Source organism: Triplophysa rosa, linkage group LG22 (genome assembly GCF_024868665.1).
Source record: "Triplophysa rosa linkage group LG22, Trosa_1v2, whole genome shotgun sequence".
In the NCBI taxonomy this organism is placed as follows: Eukaryota; Metazoa; Chordata; class Actinopteri; order Cypriniformes; family Nemacheilidae; genus Triplophysa; species Triplophysa rosa.
Window position 1 is genome coordinate 17733940 of NC_079911.1, and position 17944 is coordinate 17751883.

General features: G+C 37.7%; 3 protein-coding genes across 4 annotated transcripts; 2 read left to right on the forward strand and 1 right to left on the reverse strand.

Moving 5' to 3' along the window:
* Window positions 1–574: 574 nt before the first annotated feature.
* On the reverse strand, window positions 575–10015 carry LOC130545735 (uncharacterized). The gene is made up of 3 exons (XM_057320453.1): window positions 9994–10015; window positions 925–1466; window positions 575–727 (listed from the first exon to the last, which is right to left on the reverse strand). Exons 2-3 carry the CDS (start codon window positions 1462–1464, stop codon window positions 575–577), a joined length of 693 nt encoding a protein of 230 aa, XP_057176436.1. The 5' UTR covers window positions 1465–1466; window positions 9994–10015.
* elovl7b (ELOVL fatty acid elongase 7b) lies at window positions 5151–7957 on the forward strand. 2 transcript variants are annotated; one of them, XM_057321788.1, is made up of 8 exons: window positions 5151–5231; window positions 5654–5739; window positions 5814–6010; window positions 6110–6190; window positions 6289–6345; window positions 6433–6538; window positions 6764–6900; window positions 7000–7957. In XM_057321788.1, the coding sequence occupies exons 2-8, from the start codon at window positions 5676–5678 to the stop codon at window positions 7228–7230; spliced, it is 873 nt and encodes a 290-aa protein (XP_057177771.1). In that variant the 5' UTR covers window positions 5151–5231; window positions 5654–5675; the 3' UTR covers window positions 7231–7957. The 2 variants fall into 2 exon arrangements, with proteins under 2 accessions (XP_057177771.1, XP_057177772.1); XM_057321789.1 differs by having other exon boundaries at window positions 5820–6010.
* Window positions 8057–15089, forward strand: depdc1b (DEP domain containing 1B). The gene is made up of 11 exons (XM_057321787.1): window positions 8057–8298; window positions 10006–10271; window positions 10365–10506; window positions 10583–10710; window positions 10782–10912; window positions 11027–11074; window positions 12236–12376; window positions 12559–12725; window positions 12830–13006; window positions 13315–13500; window positions 13601–15089. The coding sequence occupies exons 1-11, from the start codon at window positions 8251–8253 to the stop codon at window positions 13763–13765; spliced, it is 1599 nt and encodes a 532-aa protein (XP_057177770.1). The 5' UTR covers window positions 8057–8250; the 3' UTR covers window positions 13766–15089.
* The last annotated feature ends 2855 nt before the right edge of the window (window positions 15090–17944 follow it).

A 17944-nucleotide genomic window follows, 5' to 3' on the forward strand; every position in this document is an offset into this window, starting at 1 on the left:
TGCTATTGGCTAACTCAAAAGGGTTACTCAATATGCATCACCCAGACCTGCCTGAAACGCCTCGTGTAACCACACCCCCACAAATCTACGTCAGTTTGATTTGACTAAGACCTCCCAAATGTATACGCAAGTAATGTGGGCGTACCTGTCAGTACGAAAGCTGATGATCAAACGCTGAATCCCATTGACTTCCATTGCATGAACACAAAACAACTGAGACATTTCTCAAAATATCTTCTTTTGTGTTACACAGAAGAGTCACATACAGGTTTACAACCACAGAATAATTATTGACAAAATGTTCGACAAATGTTTGTTTAGTGTTAATTTAGGACCTTAAAAGATCACAATACTTGTATCAACAGTTGCTCTGTATCCACAGAATCAGGGACGTGTAATCCAGAAAAAAACTTATTAGATGACATATTCCATCTCTGATCTCTGAGACAGGCCAAACAGAATAGACTGTGACATTTCTGTTACTCTCAGAGAAACTGACTGCATGAACCTTGTTTTACTGATGAATTCTGGGATACAGAGCCAATCCTCCGTATAGGCTTGTGTTTGTGTGTGACTATCCTGTGGGTGCTGCGTGACAAAGGGATTCTGGGTAACAGTCAGATCTCTTTGGAGCACTCGGCAGGGTGAACGGGACGACGTGATGCTGCTGTTGCCATGACTGCGAGACACCTCGCTGAACTAGATCTGGATTGTTTATAAAGAACGGCTGTCCGGGGACATCACGGTGAAGATGATGTAGAGTGTTCTGGGATGAATCTGACAACATATTGTCAGTGAATTGAGTCATTTGTATGAAGAAAGAGTGATTATTATGGGATTCAGGCTGATACATGATATATGATATATAGTTCTCAAGTCTGATCCTGTGAGCTTTGGTGAACCAGAGTTTTGACATTTCATCACCTGGTTGCTAGGCAACAAACAGTCTTGATGTGTGTAACTGTTGTGACGGTTCATGTCCGCATTGTCAGACTTTGAGAGACACAGGCAGTTGCATTCTCTCAACAGAGCATCTTCTACATATGAGAAAACATCATTAGCCAGAATGTCACTGAGTAGAATCGGGTCCTCTTTCACGTCTTTAAACACCAGAAGCGCTCGTTCAATCTCCTTCAGCTCCTCCTGGTCTCCATTACCAAGAATCCTTCCCAGAGACTCGGTCAGAGAGTCCTGTCGGATGGCGTCGGCCCGGATGTCCTCACTCCAGGGTTTGCTGGGAACACTGAGCATGGCGTGACTGTCCAGACAGCGATGAGGTGGGCTGCTGATAGACAGAGCGGTCCTGACGGAGTAAAGACCCCAGGAGGGAATCCGAATGGATGGTGTCACTTTCAGGATTGGGATGGATGATTTCGAGGTGTCATCGGGGAAGGGAAGGTTTCGTACAGGAGTGCCTCGCCGGTGGTGAAGCTGAAGGGAAGTTGTCTTTGATAACTTCTTCATTTCTGAAATATAGAACAAATACAAAATGTTTTATGTATATAAATGTATAAATACAGAACAAAGACATTTACCAAGTAATGTTTCTTACAGATTTGGAACAACTCGAAAACTCAATGATGAATGTCAGTCTGAATTAGAGCAAACTTTAATTAAATCTTTGAGAACTCCACCCGTCTGTTGCATCTATCTGCACAAAGCAAGTCTTTAAAACAGAGATCAAATCCTTCTGTTTATGCTGCAAACATTTACCTTCATCAGAGAAAACACCCTACAGATATGTAGGGTAAACTCAGGTAAACGTCTTTTCACGCATAAGGCAGGTAGGATTAGGCCGATGTCAAAGCCACATCAATCATCCGACACCGAGGTCATGATCCTTCAAAGCGCTCATAATTTTCTTTACCCAACAATTCACTAATATTATAATAAATATAATCAGCTGGTCCAGCTCACCGTTCATGGCTGTCAATAACATTCGTCCTGGTTCCCGCCCTCTCGTTTCTTCATTATTGATAGTAAATGATTTCATGCCCCACCTGTTCCCCTCTTGATTTGATCCCTTATTTAATGCCCTGGTGTTTTCTGTCTTGTGTGGTTTGTTTTGCCAAAATACCTCTGTGAAGGAGGCTACGCCGTTTTGTCTTGTCTTGTCAGTTGAGTAAAGTCAGTGTTTTAGTCAAGTGTTTATTCATAGTCAGTCTAGTCAGTGTTTTTGTTCTCTGTCAAGTATTAGTTTATTGTCTCGTGGTTTTGCCCCCTCGTTGGTTTTGTTTTGTGTTTATCGTATATTAAATAAATAAATATTAAATTAACCTTTCTGTGAACCCTTCACTGTCTGCACTTGGGTTCTGTCCACAATCCCTGACAAGCTCAACCGGATGTGTCAGTAAAAGTCTTCACATATTTTACATAACTATATGGTGTCAAAATTGTTGTAGTTTATTTCCTTTAGGCCACCACAACACCAGTGTTTTGTACCACTGAAGGATGTGTTGATGTTCTATTATGCTCCTGAAAATAATACGCTGCTATTACATTACAACACTAGTATTGTACACATGTACATTTGTTCAAAGATTCAAAACACATTACACGTTTGCATTCAGACATCCTGAAATGTATTTTATTGCTTACTTGTAACCAATTTTCACATGTTTTTTTATTTATTTAAATAGCATGTAACAATATAGTTATAAAATGACAAGTTTGTAATTGCAAAAAATGTATTAAAAATACATTTAAGCTACTTTATATTACCGGCAGATTTTGTACTGAATCCTAATGGATGACCATTATATAAGTAAATTAATATTTCATCTGACAGCAGATGTTTTCTCACTTGGAGAGAGTAAGACAACAGTCTCTATAAGCTCTTGTAGGAGGATGTGTTTCTGGTTCATTCCTGAGAGATCTTGATCAGCAGGTTTCATTGAACACCAACACCCAAGTTTCAGTGCTTCAGCTCTTCACAGTGGAATATATCCACTCTATCACATTTTTTGTGTTTGTTGTTGTCATTTCTGAAGCGAACGGACTCAAGAACAGAGAAGCTATTGAAGGGCTGCACATGCTGTTTGAGCGTTTTATAGATGTACTAAATTGATTTGTGCATATAACTTATACTGTATAATTAATTAGTTTTACTGCCTGTCTTTCTTCAAAGATAATAAATGTTCTTCAGATCAATATGTTGGTTCTAGATGGGCTTTCATCTGTTAAAAATAAACCCCTGCTGGATTTGTGTAAGTGCAAATGTTTTTATTGTAAGAGTCAAAAAGAATAAAACATCATTTTTTGCTTGTATGTTCAGCTTATGGTCATGGTTCACCTGCAACAATAGGTCATTTACATCTACTTGTAAGTTATCTACATGCGCTTATATAAATTTCACCCTGATGAAACACTTGGTAAAGTGACATAAGTAATTAATCTGTCTCAAAAACCAGATCTGCCTGCATTGTAATGTTCGTCACAGCTCGGGTGTGTTTAAAGTTCAAGAGGCAACTGGAGTGTTGCTCAATGCTTTCTTCAGAACTTACAGTATGTATTAATTCTTGAAATTACTATATGCTATAATCAGTCTAAAATAAAAGTGATTGGAAATATGACGAACTTTAAAAGAGAGGTGCAGTGGACACAGATTCAATAAACTGCGCTGTTCATAAACTGCATCCAATAATGTCAATGCTTTGAAACGGTATGAAAGAAATTTGCATGATTAATGCACATACTGACGGAAAATTTGTTGTCATTAAAAGTAATCCAGGAACTGTAACTGGGTGGATAAAGAATGCAACACAATACACATTTCAATCTAGCCTTGAAAGGGAAACCCCAACTTAAAATAAATTTATAATAAAGTATTTGTGAAATGTGAAAATGTGTGAAAATAGACAAGTTGAACCCAAATCCTTTTAAATAAGAATCTTGATTTGGAAACATGGCAGCAGGAGGTCTGTATCATCACTTCTTGTCTCTGTCTCGGTCCATCCTTTTTCCACCCGTAGCTTAGTTTTATTATTCACACCCTGTGATGTGTAGCTCTGCTATTGTGGCAGGATGAATTTGAAAGCAACAGAACTCTTCCGTTCATTCAGACCTCTAATTGTCTGTGGTGATGCCCTGACCAGCCCTGAAACTGAAACCAGCACAGTGGAAGTCAACAGCGCTTCTGACATCTTTCTCTTTCAATGTACAGTTCACTTCAATTCCCAAAGCAAAACAAAAGTATTTTGCATACAGTAGAAACTAAAGAGCCAATTTTGTACTGGATTTTTAAACTCATAGTTGGGTAAAATATGGACCAACCCAATAATTGGGTATGAATTAACCTACAAAATCTCCATATTTGAGCCAACTATGAGTTGAAACAAATCAGCATATATGTTTATATATATATATATATATATATATATATATATATGAAGAGTTTAGTTCCAAAATGAGAAAACTTTTCAAAAATATATATATATTTTATTATATTATAAAATATATATTTATTATGTTATCATGTTTTTCTTGTGCTTCATTGTGTTAGTTAGCTGGGGTTTTTTTGTTATTATGGCTTAAATCAAAACAAACCAACTGCAGTTTGATTGATATTAACTGGAATGCACAATAACAAAACATGATTTTCATGAGTTATCTCATTTTGGAACCAAACACTTCATATATATATAAATACATTATATATATTATCAGTGAGTTTTAATATAGTTTCTACTCACACCCCTCGGCAGTGAGTTTTTGTATTTTACTTTTAAAAAACTATAATTTTCATTATTCTCTACAATTCCCATCATAAAAATCCCATCAGCACTCAGTACAACAAAACCTAACACGATGGCCACATAATACAACCAAAAATGCTAAAAAAAGATGACGTTGTCTTCAAACGCTTCAAATTATGTAGCGTTATGTTTTCGAAATATCTTCAGTCAGTCATATCTTCACATCATACACTCTTTTCCATGTCGTTTCGATAGATTTTCCTAGTCACACAATAACATGTCACACACGCAGCTGGTGTCGCTCATATTTTCATTCTCATCGCCATAGCAACGCCAAAAATCGAACGCTTAGAATTGAAGTTTCGCCTGAATTCCGGAAGTTTCACGGGGCGGAACATCCAAATATGAATAAATGTGGGCGGGGTCAACGGATACAGGCGTATAAGTGCTGCACGTCAAATGAGTCACGCAGTTGATACGAGGCACGGCACACAGTTACCGGAGGAGTACGGGAGCGGACGAAACCCGGCTGGAAAGGTTTGTGTTCCTCATTTTAAGAGGATTGGGTTCACGACTATTTAAAAAGTTACTTTTATTAAAGTGGAGCTCGCTGGATGACAACAACAAGTGGTAGTTTGGACAGGTTCCTTAATTTTCAGAGACCATAACATTGGAATTGATGACGTTTTCCATCTTTCCAGTTGCTTTTTGGGAGTGGTTGCATTTAGTAAATGGGTTTGTCTGTTTTGGGAGTGGTGTCAAGTCTGGAAAGTATTTCCACATAATAAAATCTTACTTCACTTGAGGATTTCAGGATTGTTTGTGTGTTTTGCTTGATATCTCTATGAATTTAGGATTGCTGTTATTTAATTGGACCGATAGGAAAGGAGAATTGGGTAGTCATGTGTTGGTTTTAAAAGGAAATGTAGTTTCTTGAAGTCATGCGTGTGTTTTTTCAGAAGAGAAGCCAAACCCACAGACATGGCTTTCAACACACTGACATCCAGAGCGGTTCTGCTGTATGATGAGTGGATCAGAGAAGCAGGTGAGTTTGCATCACAGTCATTCTGGATATTTGATTTCGTTTTTGTGTTGACTGGAAAATAAAATTTGCGTCAGTTGCAGATCCACGGAGTGAGAACTGGCTCCTAATGTCTTCGCCGTTCCCTCAAACCATCATCATTGCTGCCTACATCTACTTTGTGACATCACTAGGGCCTCGGCTCATGGAGAACCGCAAGCCCTTTGACCTCAAGCGGCCCATGATCATCTACAACTTCGCCATTGTGGCCTTTTCGCTGTACATGATTTATGAGGTTGGCGTTTGCTGGCACTACAATACGTCTATCATCTTCCTTGTGTGTTTCCCGTGTTTTGTTTTGTCACCTGTCTCTAAAATGTCTTTCGTCTTGCAGTTTCTCATGTCTGGCTGGGCAAACGGATACACCTATAGGTGTGACATCGTGGATTACTCCAGTTCTCCTCAGGCTCTCAGGGTATGTGAATGGAGCACATTCTTCTGCCGATCAAGCGTTTGTTTCTGATGACGTGTAACTCATGTGGCCTGTCTTGTTTTTTTTGTTGTTTTTTTTAGATGGCGTGGACCTGCTGGCTGTACTATTTCTCAAAGTTCATTGAGATGTTGGACACTGTAAGTTGCGTTTTATCTTTGCTTTCAAGCATTTGCTTTATAATAGACTGTCAGTGCTAAACTGTGTTTGTCCTTTTATCTTTTTAGATTTTCTTTGTTTTGAGGAAAAAGAACAGCCAAGTGTCTTTCCTGCATGTCTACCATCACTCCATCATGCCCTTCACCTGGTGGTTTGGAGTCAGATTTGCTCCAGGTAAAGTATTGCTCAACTTCACCGAAAATGTAAACTCTTATTCACTCTTGTCATTCAAAACCTGTTTTGTTATTGAAAAACATGATATGTCTGGCCAAAAAGCTTCCCTGTTTCCAGATTATACATTTTGACTGGCCTTTAAATTTTGAGGGAGAGACCCCTTCTGGAGAAAAAGTTGAATTTGTCATTTGGGTGAAATGCTTACGTAATCTTTTTGTCCTTTAGGTGGTCTGGGAACTTTCCACGCCCTTCTGAACTGCATCGTGCATGTCATCATGTACACCTACTATGCTCTCTCCGCGATGGGACCCGTCTACCAGAAGTACCTGTGGTGGAAAAAGTACATGACCACCATCCAGCTGGTACGTGAACCATTTTTTTACTAGCATTACCCAGCCTAGTGTTGTTTTTGTTGTAAACACTAGAAACCGCTTCTAACGTGACCTCGCCTGTGATTTCAGGTTCAGTTTACACTGGTGACGGCTCACATCGGCCAGTTCTTCTTCATGAAAGATTGTCCTTACCAGTTTCCAGTGTTCCTCTACGTTATCGGTCTGTACGGGCTGATCTTTCTGATCCTGTTTCTCCACTTCTACTATCATGCCTACACCAAAGGCAAGAGGCTTCCCAAAGTCCACCAGAACGGAACCTGCCACCAGAACGGAAATTACCTTCACAAAAAGTCCGAGTAATTGAAGTGAAGCTCGAACCAATGTGTGAATATTCCTTTTTATTTCAGAGTATGTTTGAGGTTCCACTCCCCTGTTTTATGTTAAAACTATCGTGGAATGCCACCTTCATCACTGTATTTCATATGTTCAAACTTGCACACTGGTGTTTCGACAGAGATGCTGTCGTTGTTGTCTTCACTTAAGGCTATGAGATGAGTATGAGGTGGATGTGTTTTTGTTTTGTCCCCCACTTCACCTGTAAATATTTACATTCTCTGCTTTGGAATATGATTGACCTGCTGGCTGATTCTGATATGAGGTAATGAAAGCTATGGTGACTTGACGTTTGTTGCTAAAAGGGTTTTTGATGTGTTTTTAGTTTTAGCTAAGTGATCCTGAGGCCCTTTTACACTGGAGCTATTTTGACTGATTCACCTTGTGCTCGAACCTGTGAGTTTATACCATGCAGAAGTGATGTCATCTGAAGTTATTTTTGTGAACAATTTATGCTGTCTAACTGCTTTTGAGTATTTATTCGATGTTTATTTAATCAAGTTTCTAAATGTGATTCTTTTAAAAAAAATCTGAACGGTTTCTATTGGCTGTAATGTTTTTATTCAAGACTGATTTGAGCAAATGAACAGCTGGATTTTGATGCCAGGATTATTCAGTGTCTTTTTAAACCGTTGTAATTTTGTGAAAAAGAAACGAGTTGTTTTTATAAAGAAACTAAATGCATTATTTTCCATTATCTCTCTGGTTTTCTTGTTTCTTTCCCTTAAACGTTTGTGTCCTTAATTCCTGTTTTAACTACATCTCCCAAAATGCACCGCAGCGGTGGCACCGGAGTAGGTGATGCCCTTATTTGGTAAAGCGGCGTATCACGTGGTTTATTTCGTGTGCCAATCACATTGTTGGCAGAAGCGTGTCGGTTTTCAAAAGTGTGGAACTGGCTTGGAGATGTTTATATAGAGAGAAACTATTAAATGGGTTTATTTTTATGACCTTTAGTTTTTTTAATAAGAGTTTTAATGTCGACAAATGGACGGTACATTGATCGGACCGGGGCCTTATAGGGCCACAAAGTTGGTAAGAAACTTTTAAAACTTTTGTTTTCGTTGTTGTATTTGCAACGTTAACGTTTCACGTGAGTTGATCGACTGTTACACTTTAGCGTCGTTTAAGTTCTTTAAAGAAATAGACAATGATTTTTACAACCCATTCGCTGTAAAAAACAAACACGGTGATCACAAATGAATGAAAGGTGATCACAAATGTTTTGGCACAGTGATCATAGTTAGTTCAGCTTATAGTAAAACTGTGGTTATACACATGGTATGGGTAAAAAACGAGACTTTTATTATATTACATGTACTTTGTTGTTTTGCATTAACTGAAGAAAGGTTGTGATTCGTGGCAGAGTTGTAAAAACTGTCCTGGGCTTTTGTTAGGAGATGGAGTAAAGTTATATTTTAAATGAAAAACATGAAAGCTACAAAACTCACTATGATAACCACCGGTTAACGTTACACCAAAGATTGTTATCAATACATATTAATACAGCTGTGGTGTTATTTTTACCACTATGGTTTATTAAAGCATATTGTTACCAATGAGATTTTAAAAGGAAAAATACATAACGTTACCATTTTGACTGAAATGTTTCACATTCTTTTTTATCTTAATGTGAGTGCTTACATTTATGAAATTATCAAAAAATAATCATATATATTAATTTCATTAGAAAACAAAATGTATAATTTTACCTCGAGTCATTTTTATGTATACTTGACCTGAATAATGAAGAATTGGCAGCCAATAAGAGGTCAGAATAGATGAACTCCATACTGTTTAAAAAGAAGCTGCTTAATAAAAATGACAAGAGAACATTTCTGAAAGTTTTACACAAAGACTGACTGCCCTGAAGCTCAATATGATATAACACACTGCTCAAAAAAATGAAGGGAACATTTGATCATCCTAGCATAACACCAAGTTAACCTTCAGGAATATCAATCAGCCCGGTAAGGAAGCATAAGTGATTGTCAACCATTTTTACTTGTTTTGGTGCAAATGAAAGTGTCAACAGCAAGGGTGGTCTGGGGAGGACCATCCTCAGAGGGTCTCAGAGAGACCTCCACCTGCTATGAAGAATCGCTATGAAATCCTCAGATGATCTATTGTCAGATCTTATGCTGGTGCATGATAATGCCCGGCCTCATGCGGCCAGAGTCTGTAGGCAGTTTCTGGATGATGAAGGCATTGATGCCATTGACTGGCCCTCACGTTCCCCAGACCTAAATCCAGCTGAGAACCTCTGGGATCACATGTATCCGAAGCCATCAAGTAGCACCATAGACTGTCCAGGAGCTCACTTATGCTTTGATCCAGGTCTGGGAGGAGATCCCCAGGACACAACAATATGCAAATAATTGAAGAGTTTTAGCTTGACTATTCCGTGCATTGAGATCTAATACAGTGTGATTTAGGTGTTCCCTTCATTTTTTTGAGCTTCCTTTATTTTTAGATTTACATAACACCAGAGTTACATTTGTGTTATTCCATAGTTTTGATGAGTTTACTGTTATTCTATAATGTGTAATGTGTAAACTTTTGATCAGGAATGTATACGTATAAACATATTGACAGACAGTCAAACATACAATACACAGCAGACACAAATCATGAATTCTGCAGATTTTGGTGTAGAGAACATCAAATGTTGTTCCAATGTAAATGAAATTCTGCCTTTTAAAAAGCGCCCACTGAAATGAATGCTCATACCTTTCTCTCTAGTGGAATGAAACCATCAGACTTTTCCGCGGTGGGATGCCAGTCAGACGTCACTGGGCTCATTTCAGGAGTTATGATCGGAGTTTCACAGGAGCTGAGGGTGTTGACTTCCTCCACGAGCTGCTCGGACAAAACCAGAACTTTGGACCGGAGGTGACGCGCTACCAAACACTGCAGTTACTCCGGAAGTTCCTTAAAAACCATGTCATTGAGGATGTCAAAGGACATTTCGGAAAAGAGGATTTTGAGGACAACGGACGTCTATATAGGTGCCGTTAAAGATATTCACGTTGTCTGAGGAATGAATACTGTAGATGCAAAGCGTGCCATATGATTCTTAATAAACTCTTCAAACGTTCCAGGTTTCCTCCCCAGTCTCCTCTGAAACCTCTTCCTGTCCGTCCACCTGTAAGAGATCACTGCTCTGTTCCCAGAATTCCATGCTGGGATGACTTTGAGGAAATTGCAGTGCCTGAAAACATACCCATGAAACCTATTGCTCTGGTAAAGAACGTTTAACTATACAGGCTGTTATCATTGTGTTATTTTGTACTATATTATACTGTATTTATGATCTCAGAATTCAGAGTCGTGGAACAAGCGTCACAGCATAGCCATCGGTGAGGTGCCTGAATGCAGATTAATCACGAGAAGAGAAATAAGCCCCAAACATGTGGACCAGATATGGAAGTCAATGACACTAACACAGTAAGCATGAAGAACATGAGTGTCAAACACACAAGGTATAATGTTTTGTTTTGTTAATATTCTTGTGTCAGTTTACAGAATGTTTTGGGTCTTCGGTCTTTGGACGGGGTGCTAGATGCCAAACTCTTGAGTCCAAAGCACATCGTGCACAATGTGTTCAGTGTTAATAAGCAGGGGATTGTTGTCCTGAAGAATAAAGCAGGTGGGCATGTTTGTGTTGCACTGCATATACTGTAATATGTTTTCATAAAAATGAGAAAATCAGCTAGCTTAGCTCTCTCTCTTTGTCCTGCTAACGTCTGTTTCTTGTCCTCAGATGATGTGCCGCACTGGGTTTTATCTGCTATGAAATGTCTGGCAAACTGTGAGTGACCCAGAACGATTCCCTTCAGCTCTCTCAAACATTACAGCCTTAAAGGGATAGTTCACCCAAAAATTAAAATTCTGTCATCATTTACTCACCCTCAAGTTGTTTCAAACCTATATAAATGTCTTTGTTTTGTTAAACACAAAGAAAGGTATTTATTAGAATGTTAGCAATTTTCAGTTCTGTGACATCATCCACTACCATAGTAGGAAAGAAATATTATATATTTTGTTGTTCTGTTGAATAAAAAGTGAGAATAACACAAACAGTTCTGGGGCACCTTTGACTACCATTTATTTTGTCCTACTATGGCAGTCAATGACATTCTTCCAAATATCTTTCTCTGTGTTCATCAGAATAATTTATACAGGTATGAAATGACATGAGGGTGAGCAAATGATGACAGACATGAAAACATGAAACCATGTTTTTTATTGGATTGATAATCATTTGTATAAGCATGGTTTAACTACGAATGCCATGGTTAAACTATGGTTACTGTGGTAAAACCATGGTCAATTTCTGTAAGGGCAGTGACTTCATCACAGTTGGTATCAGCAATGAGATTAATGTTTAAATGTGAATATGCAGATTAAGAAATACAATTTTAAATGTATTATCCTGAAGCTGTCAATCTGTGCTGTTTAGCCACGCCCACATGTGTAAACAGTCTGGCACCTAATTAATTTTAAAATTGTATTGTATTTCATCTGTTTTATTGTATATATTTGTAAATTTCTCTAACGTTTACATTCAGTTTTTTTTTGGCACAAATCTGATTTGATACATTTATGCCCGGTTTCACAGACAAGGCTTAGTTTAAGCCAGGACTATGCCTTAGTTAAATTAGGATATTTAAGTTGCTTTTAATAAAATGCCTTAGATAAAAGCATTGCTGGTGTGCATCTTGAGACAAAACCATGGCATTGACATATTTAAAGATATGTCAGGGCAATTCATTTTCAGTTAAGACAGCTCAAACATTCATTTTAGTCTGGGACTAGTCTTAAGCCTTGTCTGTGAAGCCGGGCATTAGGGTTTTAGGATTTTTTATGTTGAGTCACATCTGTAAATGGGTTTCAAATCCAGAACTATCCATGTTATAACCAAAAATGTAATAAATTCAAATCATTTTTTATTTTTAAATGTATATCATAGGGCCCAATGGGAATGACACCAGGCAGCCCATGTATCCAGGGTTCGAGAGAGACGTTTTTAAGACGGTGTCTGAACATTTCCAAAGACTGAAAGAGCCACTGTTGACTTTCCATCTGTATGAAATCTTTGTCAGTATTTTGGGTAAGTGACAGACACAGATTATATACCGTTCAATAATTACATGAACGTGTGATGATTCAGCTCTAAAGCCAATGTCATCCCAGTGTTCGTGAATGATATTTTTCCCCAGCACACATCATGCAGTGTGTTATTCTGGAGTGCTTGTAAAGCGTGCGTGTGTGCTGCGTGTCAATCTCCCGCAGGTCTCCTGCAGCAGCAGCAGGTCGCGCTTGAAGCTGTGCAGGTTTGCTGCCTCCTGCTGCCTCCGGCCAACCGTCGTAAACTGCAGCTGTTAATGCGACTGATGGCTAAAGTCTGCGCCAACCCAACACTCCCCCCTCTGAACAACGCTATAGGAGCACGTACCCTGGTAAATCTCTCACCTCATCTGCTTCCACAAAGCCCAGTATTTCACGGTTATCTGATAATCCCAAACCATCACGGTCACAAATAAACTGATTTATCCGTATGCAGATGGTCCAAACCTTCTCGCGGTGCATTCTGGGCTCGGCGGATGAGGTGGACTTGGACGAGCTGTTGTCCACCAAACTGGTGACGTTTATGATAGATAACCACGACAGTGTGCTTCAGGTGTCATCCAACCTGAGAAGATCTGTTGAGGAACACCTGTCCCACCTCAGACGGGCTCAGGTCAGAACAATCAATTTCTTCGACATGAAACCGCATTCAAAGTGTATTAAATGTATATAAATATGTGCAAAGGATCTGGCATATTACTGGTTAATATTATAATATTAACACAATAACACAATAATTGTCTTATTTTTGGTTACATCAGCAAACATGATAAGCTAATGTTACATTTGAATGTTTATTGTTTTGCATTTTAAGTTCTGTTTTTATTCCACGTTTAAAATGTTTTAAAGAACTGAATATGAAATTGCAAAACGTGAAATGGGTAAGGTTTCCGGTCACCTCACGTCCTGGTTTTTTTGAAGATCAAATATGCAGGTGCGGACACGTCCATGATGTCTCCAGCACAGTCGTTCTGTAGACAGATCAGCAGAGAGCAGTTTGAGCAGCAGAGAGTGTCCGGTTCTCAAGGGGCCATCGTGGAACTTCTGGAGAACATCATACAAGACAAGAACATGTCCATTAAAGATAAAAAGAAAAAACTTAAACAGGTTTGAGAAGAATGTTTAGATCTGTCTTGTAATGTTTATACAGTATCACTGAACAAAACTGTTTCTCTCTGGAGATCTTCAATAGTTTTCCCTGTTTTAGTTTCAGAGATCTCATCCTGATATTTACCGGAGGCGCTTTCCCACAGCAGAAAGTGAGGCGTCCGTTTTCCCCGACAGGTTGCAGAAAGTCAAACCCCAGCTGATGTTCCTCACGCTGAAGAAACCCTTCCAACCCTTTCAGAGGAGCTGGAGCTTTCGTGCTTGAATTGTTTTTTTTGTGGTTAGTCAGTAGCCACGCAAAGTATTATCAAGGAAAGTTGTTACAAGATGTATAAAAGACTGGACTGAAGTGTTGGTTAAAATAAAGTTTAATGCTGTGCATTAAAATCCTTTGGGAATTGGCCAAAAATAAAAAATAAACATTTTATAACAGCTGAACACCAAAAGGCGTCAGTAGTGTCTATTGCTAAAGCCGACGTTCAGCATTTCCAATCTGTTTTTATGGAGCAGTAATTAGTTTTGTTTTACCTCCAGGTATGTTCTGTTCTGTCAGCTGGAGGTGTTGTGTATTAGCTGTCATGTGTTCTGGTAAATCACTGAGAGTCCATTGATCTCTGTGGATCAGAGGATATTAATGCTGGTCAACATGTATCATTTTAAAACTCTCGTTTTATTCTCTGTTCTGTGTGTATGTAACAACTACTGATACCACTACAAGCTGTACGTTTCTATTTTATATACTTCAGTGTAAAAATACGTTGAAGTCAGGTAGAAACAACTAGATGGTACTCGAGTCCATGTTTCTGTTGTTAGTTTGTTTTTTTTACGTGTATTTTATTTGTTTTTAAAGTGTCTGTCATGTTTGTCACACATCACTTAGCACTAAATGAAACACATTTCCTTACATTTATTTCCGTGAACTGTACTATTTATAAGGTTTTTACATTTGGTAGTGTATCATGTGGTTTTTACTCGTGGTAGTAAAAAAATGGTTCACTGATTTCAGACACACATTTTGGATGAAATTAAATGGGTGAATGAATCATATGTTTAGGTCACACTTTATTTTAAGGTCCAGTTCTCGGTTTTAGTAAACTATTAACTACGACTTTTGCTTAGTTATCTCTTAATTTGTTGCTTATTAATAGTTAGTAAGGTAGTTGTTAGGTTTAGGTATTGGGTAGGATTAGGGATGTAGAATATGGTCATGCAGAATATGTGCTTTAAAAACAGCCAATATGCTAATAATAGGCACGCTAATAAGCAACTAGTTAATAGTGAGAATTGGTCCTTATACTAAAGTGTTACCACTGTTTAAAGTCAAATACTGTATGTTTGAAAATGGATCTTCTGACCAACCACTGGAGTTACTGTTACTGATTTGAACATCTTCACTGTGATCATCACAAATATGCAATTATGTTTCTATTGGATTTATAATTTCTTTACTATTTTCCTGAGTTAATATAGTAAATTGGAGTACATATTAAGGATCAATCCATTCAAAAAACTGCTACACTGAAAAAGCTTATTGATGATATCTTAGATCTTCCATCAAGATCACTTTAAATTTAAATGACAAAACGTGTATTAAAACAACTACATCTCAATATGTCTCTCAATGTTTGGTTATTGTTATAATGAATTAACATTTTTCTAGTTATTCCAAGCTATAGAATATTTTATTGGGTAGAAACTGTAAGTGTGTAGGGGGGGGCATTCAAATATTGTGATGAACAATAGATTTGAGATCCACTGATGTACACCCTGCAATCATTTTAAGCTACAGTGTGTTATTCATTGAGAAGCATGGATGTGTTCATGCCATGATAACAATTATTTTTTTAAATGGAGTGCAGAAAAAGTACACAATGACTGTTGCTTTTACCACAATTTACACAGCACCTAAAACAGTAACATATGACATGAGCGAAATAAACTGTTGTGGCACACCTGTGTACCTTGAGAAGATGCGGTTCGTTATTCCTCCACTAGATGTCAGTAGTTCCTTAATAATAAAATATTTTAGAGAAATACTGACGTCACCCAATACCTTATACAAAATAACATACAAACCTTGTTTGATGACACAAAGAGGAAGATAGTTTCTGCTGTTTATCATACAGAGTCTTCTATGATGCATAACACAAATCTCTTTTTACAATACATCACTTTAGTCATGGAAATCATCCAAAAACAGAGGGGATAAATACCCCTGACACATAATTTTCTCATGCTGTGGGCACATTTTTGTGTAAATATGACCAAAAATAGAGTAATCAAAAAGACAATGCATCCTAAACCCATTCATTTATAATTATGTCGAAATGGGTACGCAATTGTTCTCCAGCTACAAATAAATCAAATGAGAAAGGAAGTAATTATGCACATAATTATCCATGCAATTTCACATAATATGTTTTTTTCCTTCACAAGTCGCTCGCCTGACATACACAACACATGCATGCAGAGAACACTATGTGATGTGTCAGACCTTGATCTCCCCAAATCTTCTGCAGATATATCCCAGGAGGCCATGGGCTCCCCTGATTTATTCTAGGTAATCACATGCTGGTTTCAGCATTAATTACATTACTTTACACAGCCCGTTCAAAGGCACCGAATCATCCACAAAGTTGAGGATAGGGAATTTGTGAAGGTCACTTTCCTTTCTAGCTGTTGATCAATATCTGGTGCCGTTGGGCTCCATTCAGGAGAGCTCAAATGGAGACAGAAAAGAGACACTGGTTCATGTGAAGAGGAGTTTAAATATAGCAAAGCAGAAAGTTCTGCAGGTTTAAAGGTTTGGAATGAAACGAGAATGAGTAAATGATGACAGAATTTTCATTTTTGGATGAGCTATTCCTTTAAATATGGCATGAAGCCTGTGTGACTGAAACACTGTATGTATAATGATGACATTTAAAGTAATTGAATCAGTGAGCTTTTTGATCAATATTTGCACCTAACTGGCTTTTTGCCATCTATTCATCACACTGATTTCAATGATTCTGTCTGGCAAACAAATGCTGCTCTGTGCTGTACAACAATCAATGTTGTATGCAGGCAAAGTGGGCAGTAGATCACTATTAATAAATATTCCCTCTTAAAGAGAAAGCGGTGCAACATTCATGTGGTTTTGACTAAATGTTTCTATTGCATAGATATTTGCAATAACATCATGGAAATCAAATGCAAACATACAATAATCGATTGCATTTTAAATTATTTTGTGCAATTTTCTACTCCAATTTAGATTTAAAGAGATTAGTGTAATAAATATATAAAGAAAACACATTCTTTTGAATGATACCAGAATTGTCATTTGGGCTTTTTTGCATTCCATATAAATGAAAACATATATTTTTAGAAACTAAATAGTTTGATATTCTAGTTCTATAAACTGTAAAAACGTTATAATTCAAGTTATTTGTTTATACACATGTAGAAAATAACCATGAAAAATAAGCTGCAAAACAGGCCACCATTTTAACAATATTCTTGGTTGTAATGTCAGAGCCAATGATCATTACAGTATTCAATCAACAAACATTTAAAAATTGTTCAAATAGAAAACGGAAGTCCTTCTTCCTCAAGGGGGCGACCACGCCCTTTAGACGCGACTGCGGTTGCTGTATCTCTGGTTGTAAATAACATCTGAAATCATGATATTTAGAACGTTTAAAAAGGGTTAAATCGCTAAACATTAATAAAGTAAAACAGGAAAATTATTATTATTATTCACATCCTGCCCGATCAATTAAACGGCGTATTCATCTTCAGCCGATCGGCCTACGACGCAAGTCGACGCACCTTAAGCCACGCCCATGTCCCGTGTGCGCGGGAGTTTCAGCACAGATCATTGTATTAACCTGCAACAGTGATTTTACAGACACTTATTAAAGAATGATGCGATTAAAATCCAAGTCGGACTCGACAGTAAACCTGCAACCCATAATTAAGCGCTATTACTTATTTCACATGCGATGAGGTTCGTAAATCACAAACGTTTCCCAGGACATTTGAGTTTTGTTGTTGTTGTTTTAGGACTTTTTAGTGCTATTATTGTTTTCTGTGGCACTCAAATTATAACTTAATTCTTAGATATTAACAATAATTAATCTTACTCTTAACTGGTAAATTAAACAGAGACTGACAACGTCATTACGCTGGATTGCACGTGGTACTAGCAGCCGGAATTTAAGCCACTGGAAATATTCGAGCAGCCAAAGTTGACTCATGCCACCAGTGAATGTCGATGATTGACAGCTTATACTTTAACCTAAACTGTGTTGCATGTTTCAATCTTAAAAATAATTTTCACATTTTTGTGTGCTTACAATAAAACATCTAGGTGTATTTCACTCAAGTACTTACTCTTGTGGTGTTTTATTTGCACCCATATTATTATATATTTTTTTACACAAAAGGAGTTATCCAGCAA

Coding starts and splice junctions, on each gene's coding strand:
- depdc1b (XM_057321787.1), top strand. CDS start 8,251: ATGGACGGTACATTGATCGGACCGGGGCCTTATAGGGCCACAAAGTTG. Junction 10,507..10,582: donor CCATGAAACCTATTGCTCTG/GTAAAGAACGTT, acceptor TTATGATCTCAG/AATTCAGAGTCGTGGAACAA. Junction 13,007..13,314: donor CCCACCTCAGACGGGCTCAG/GTCAGAACAATC, acceptor GTTTTTTTGAAG/ATCAAATATGCAGGTGCGGA.
- LOC130545735 (XM_057320453.1), bottom strand. CDS start 1,464: ATGAAGAAGTTATCAAAGACAACTTCCCTTCAGCTTCACCACCGGCGA. Junction 728..924: donor GTTTGTTGCCTAGCAACCAG/GTGATGAAATGT, acceptor GTCCCCGGACAG/CCGTTCTTTATAAACAATCC.
- elovl7b (XM_057321788.1), top strand. CDS start 5,676: ATGGCTTTCAACACACTGACATCCAGAGCGGTTCTGCTGTATGATGAG. Junction 6,346..6,432: donor TCATTGAGATGTTGGACACT/GTAAGTTGCGTT, acceptor TTATCTTTTTAG/ATTTTCTTTGTTTTGAGGAA. Junction 6,539..6,763: donor TGGAGTCAGATTTGCTCCAG/GTAAAGTATTGC, acceptor TTTGTCCTTTAG/GTGGTCTGGGAACTTTCCAC.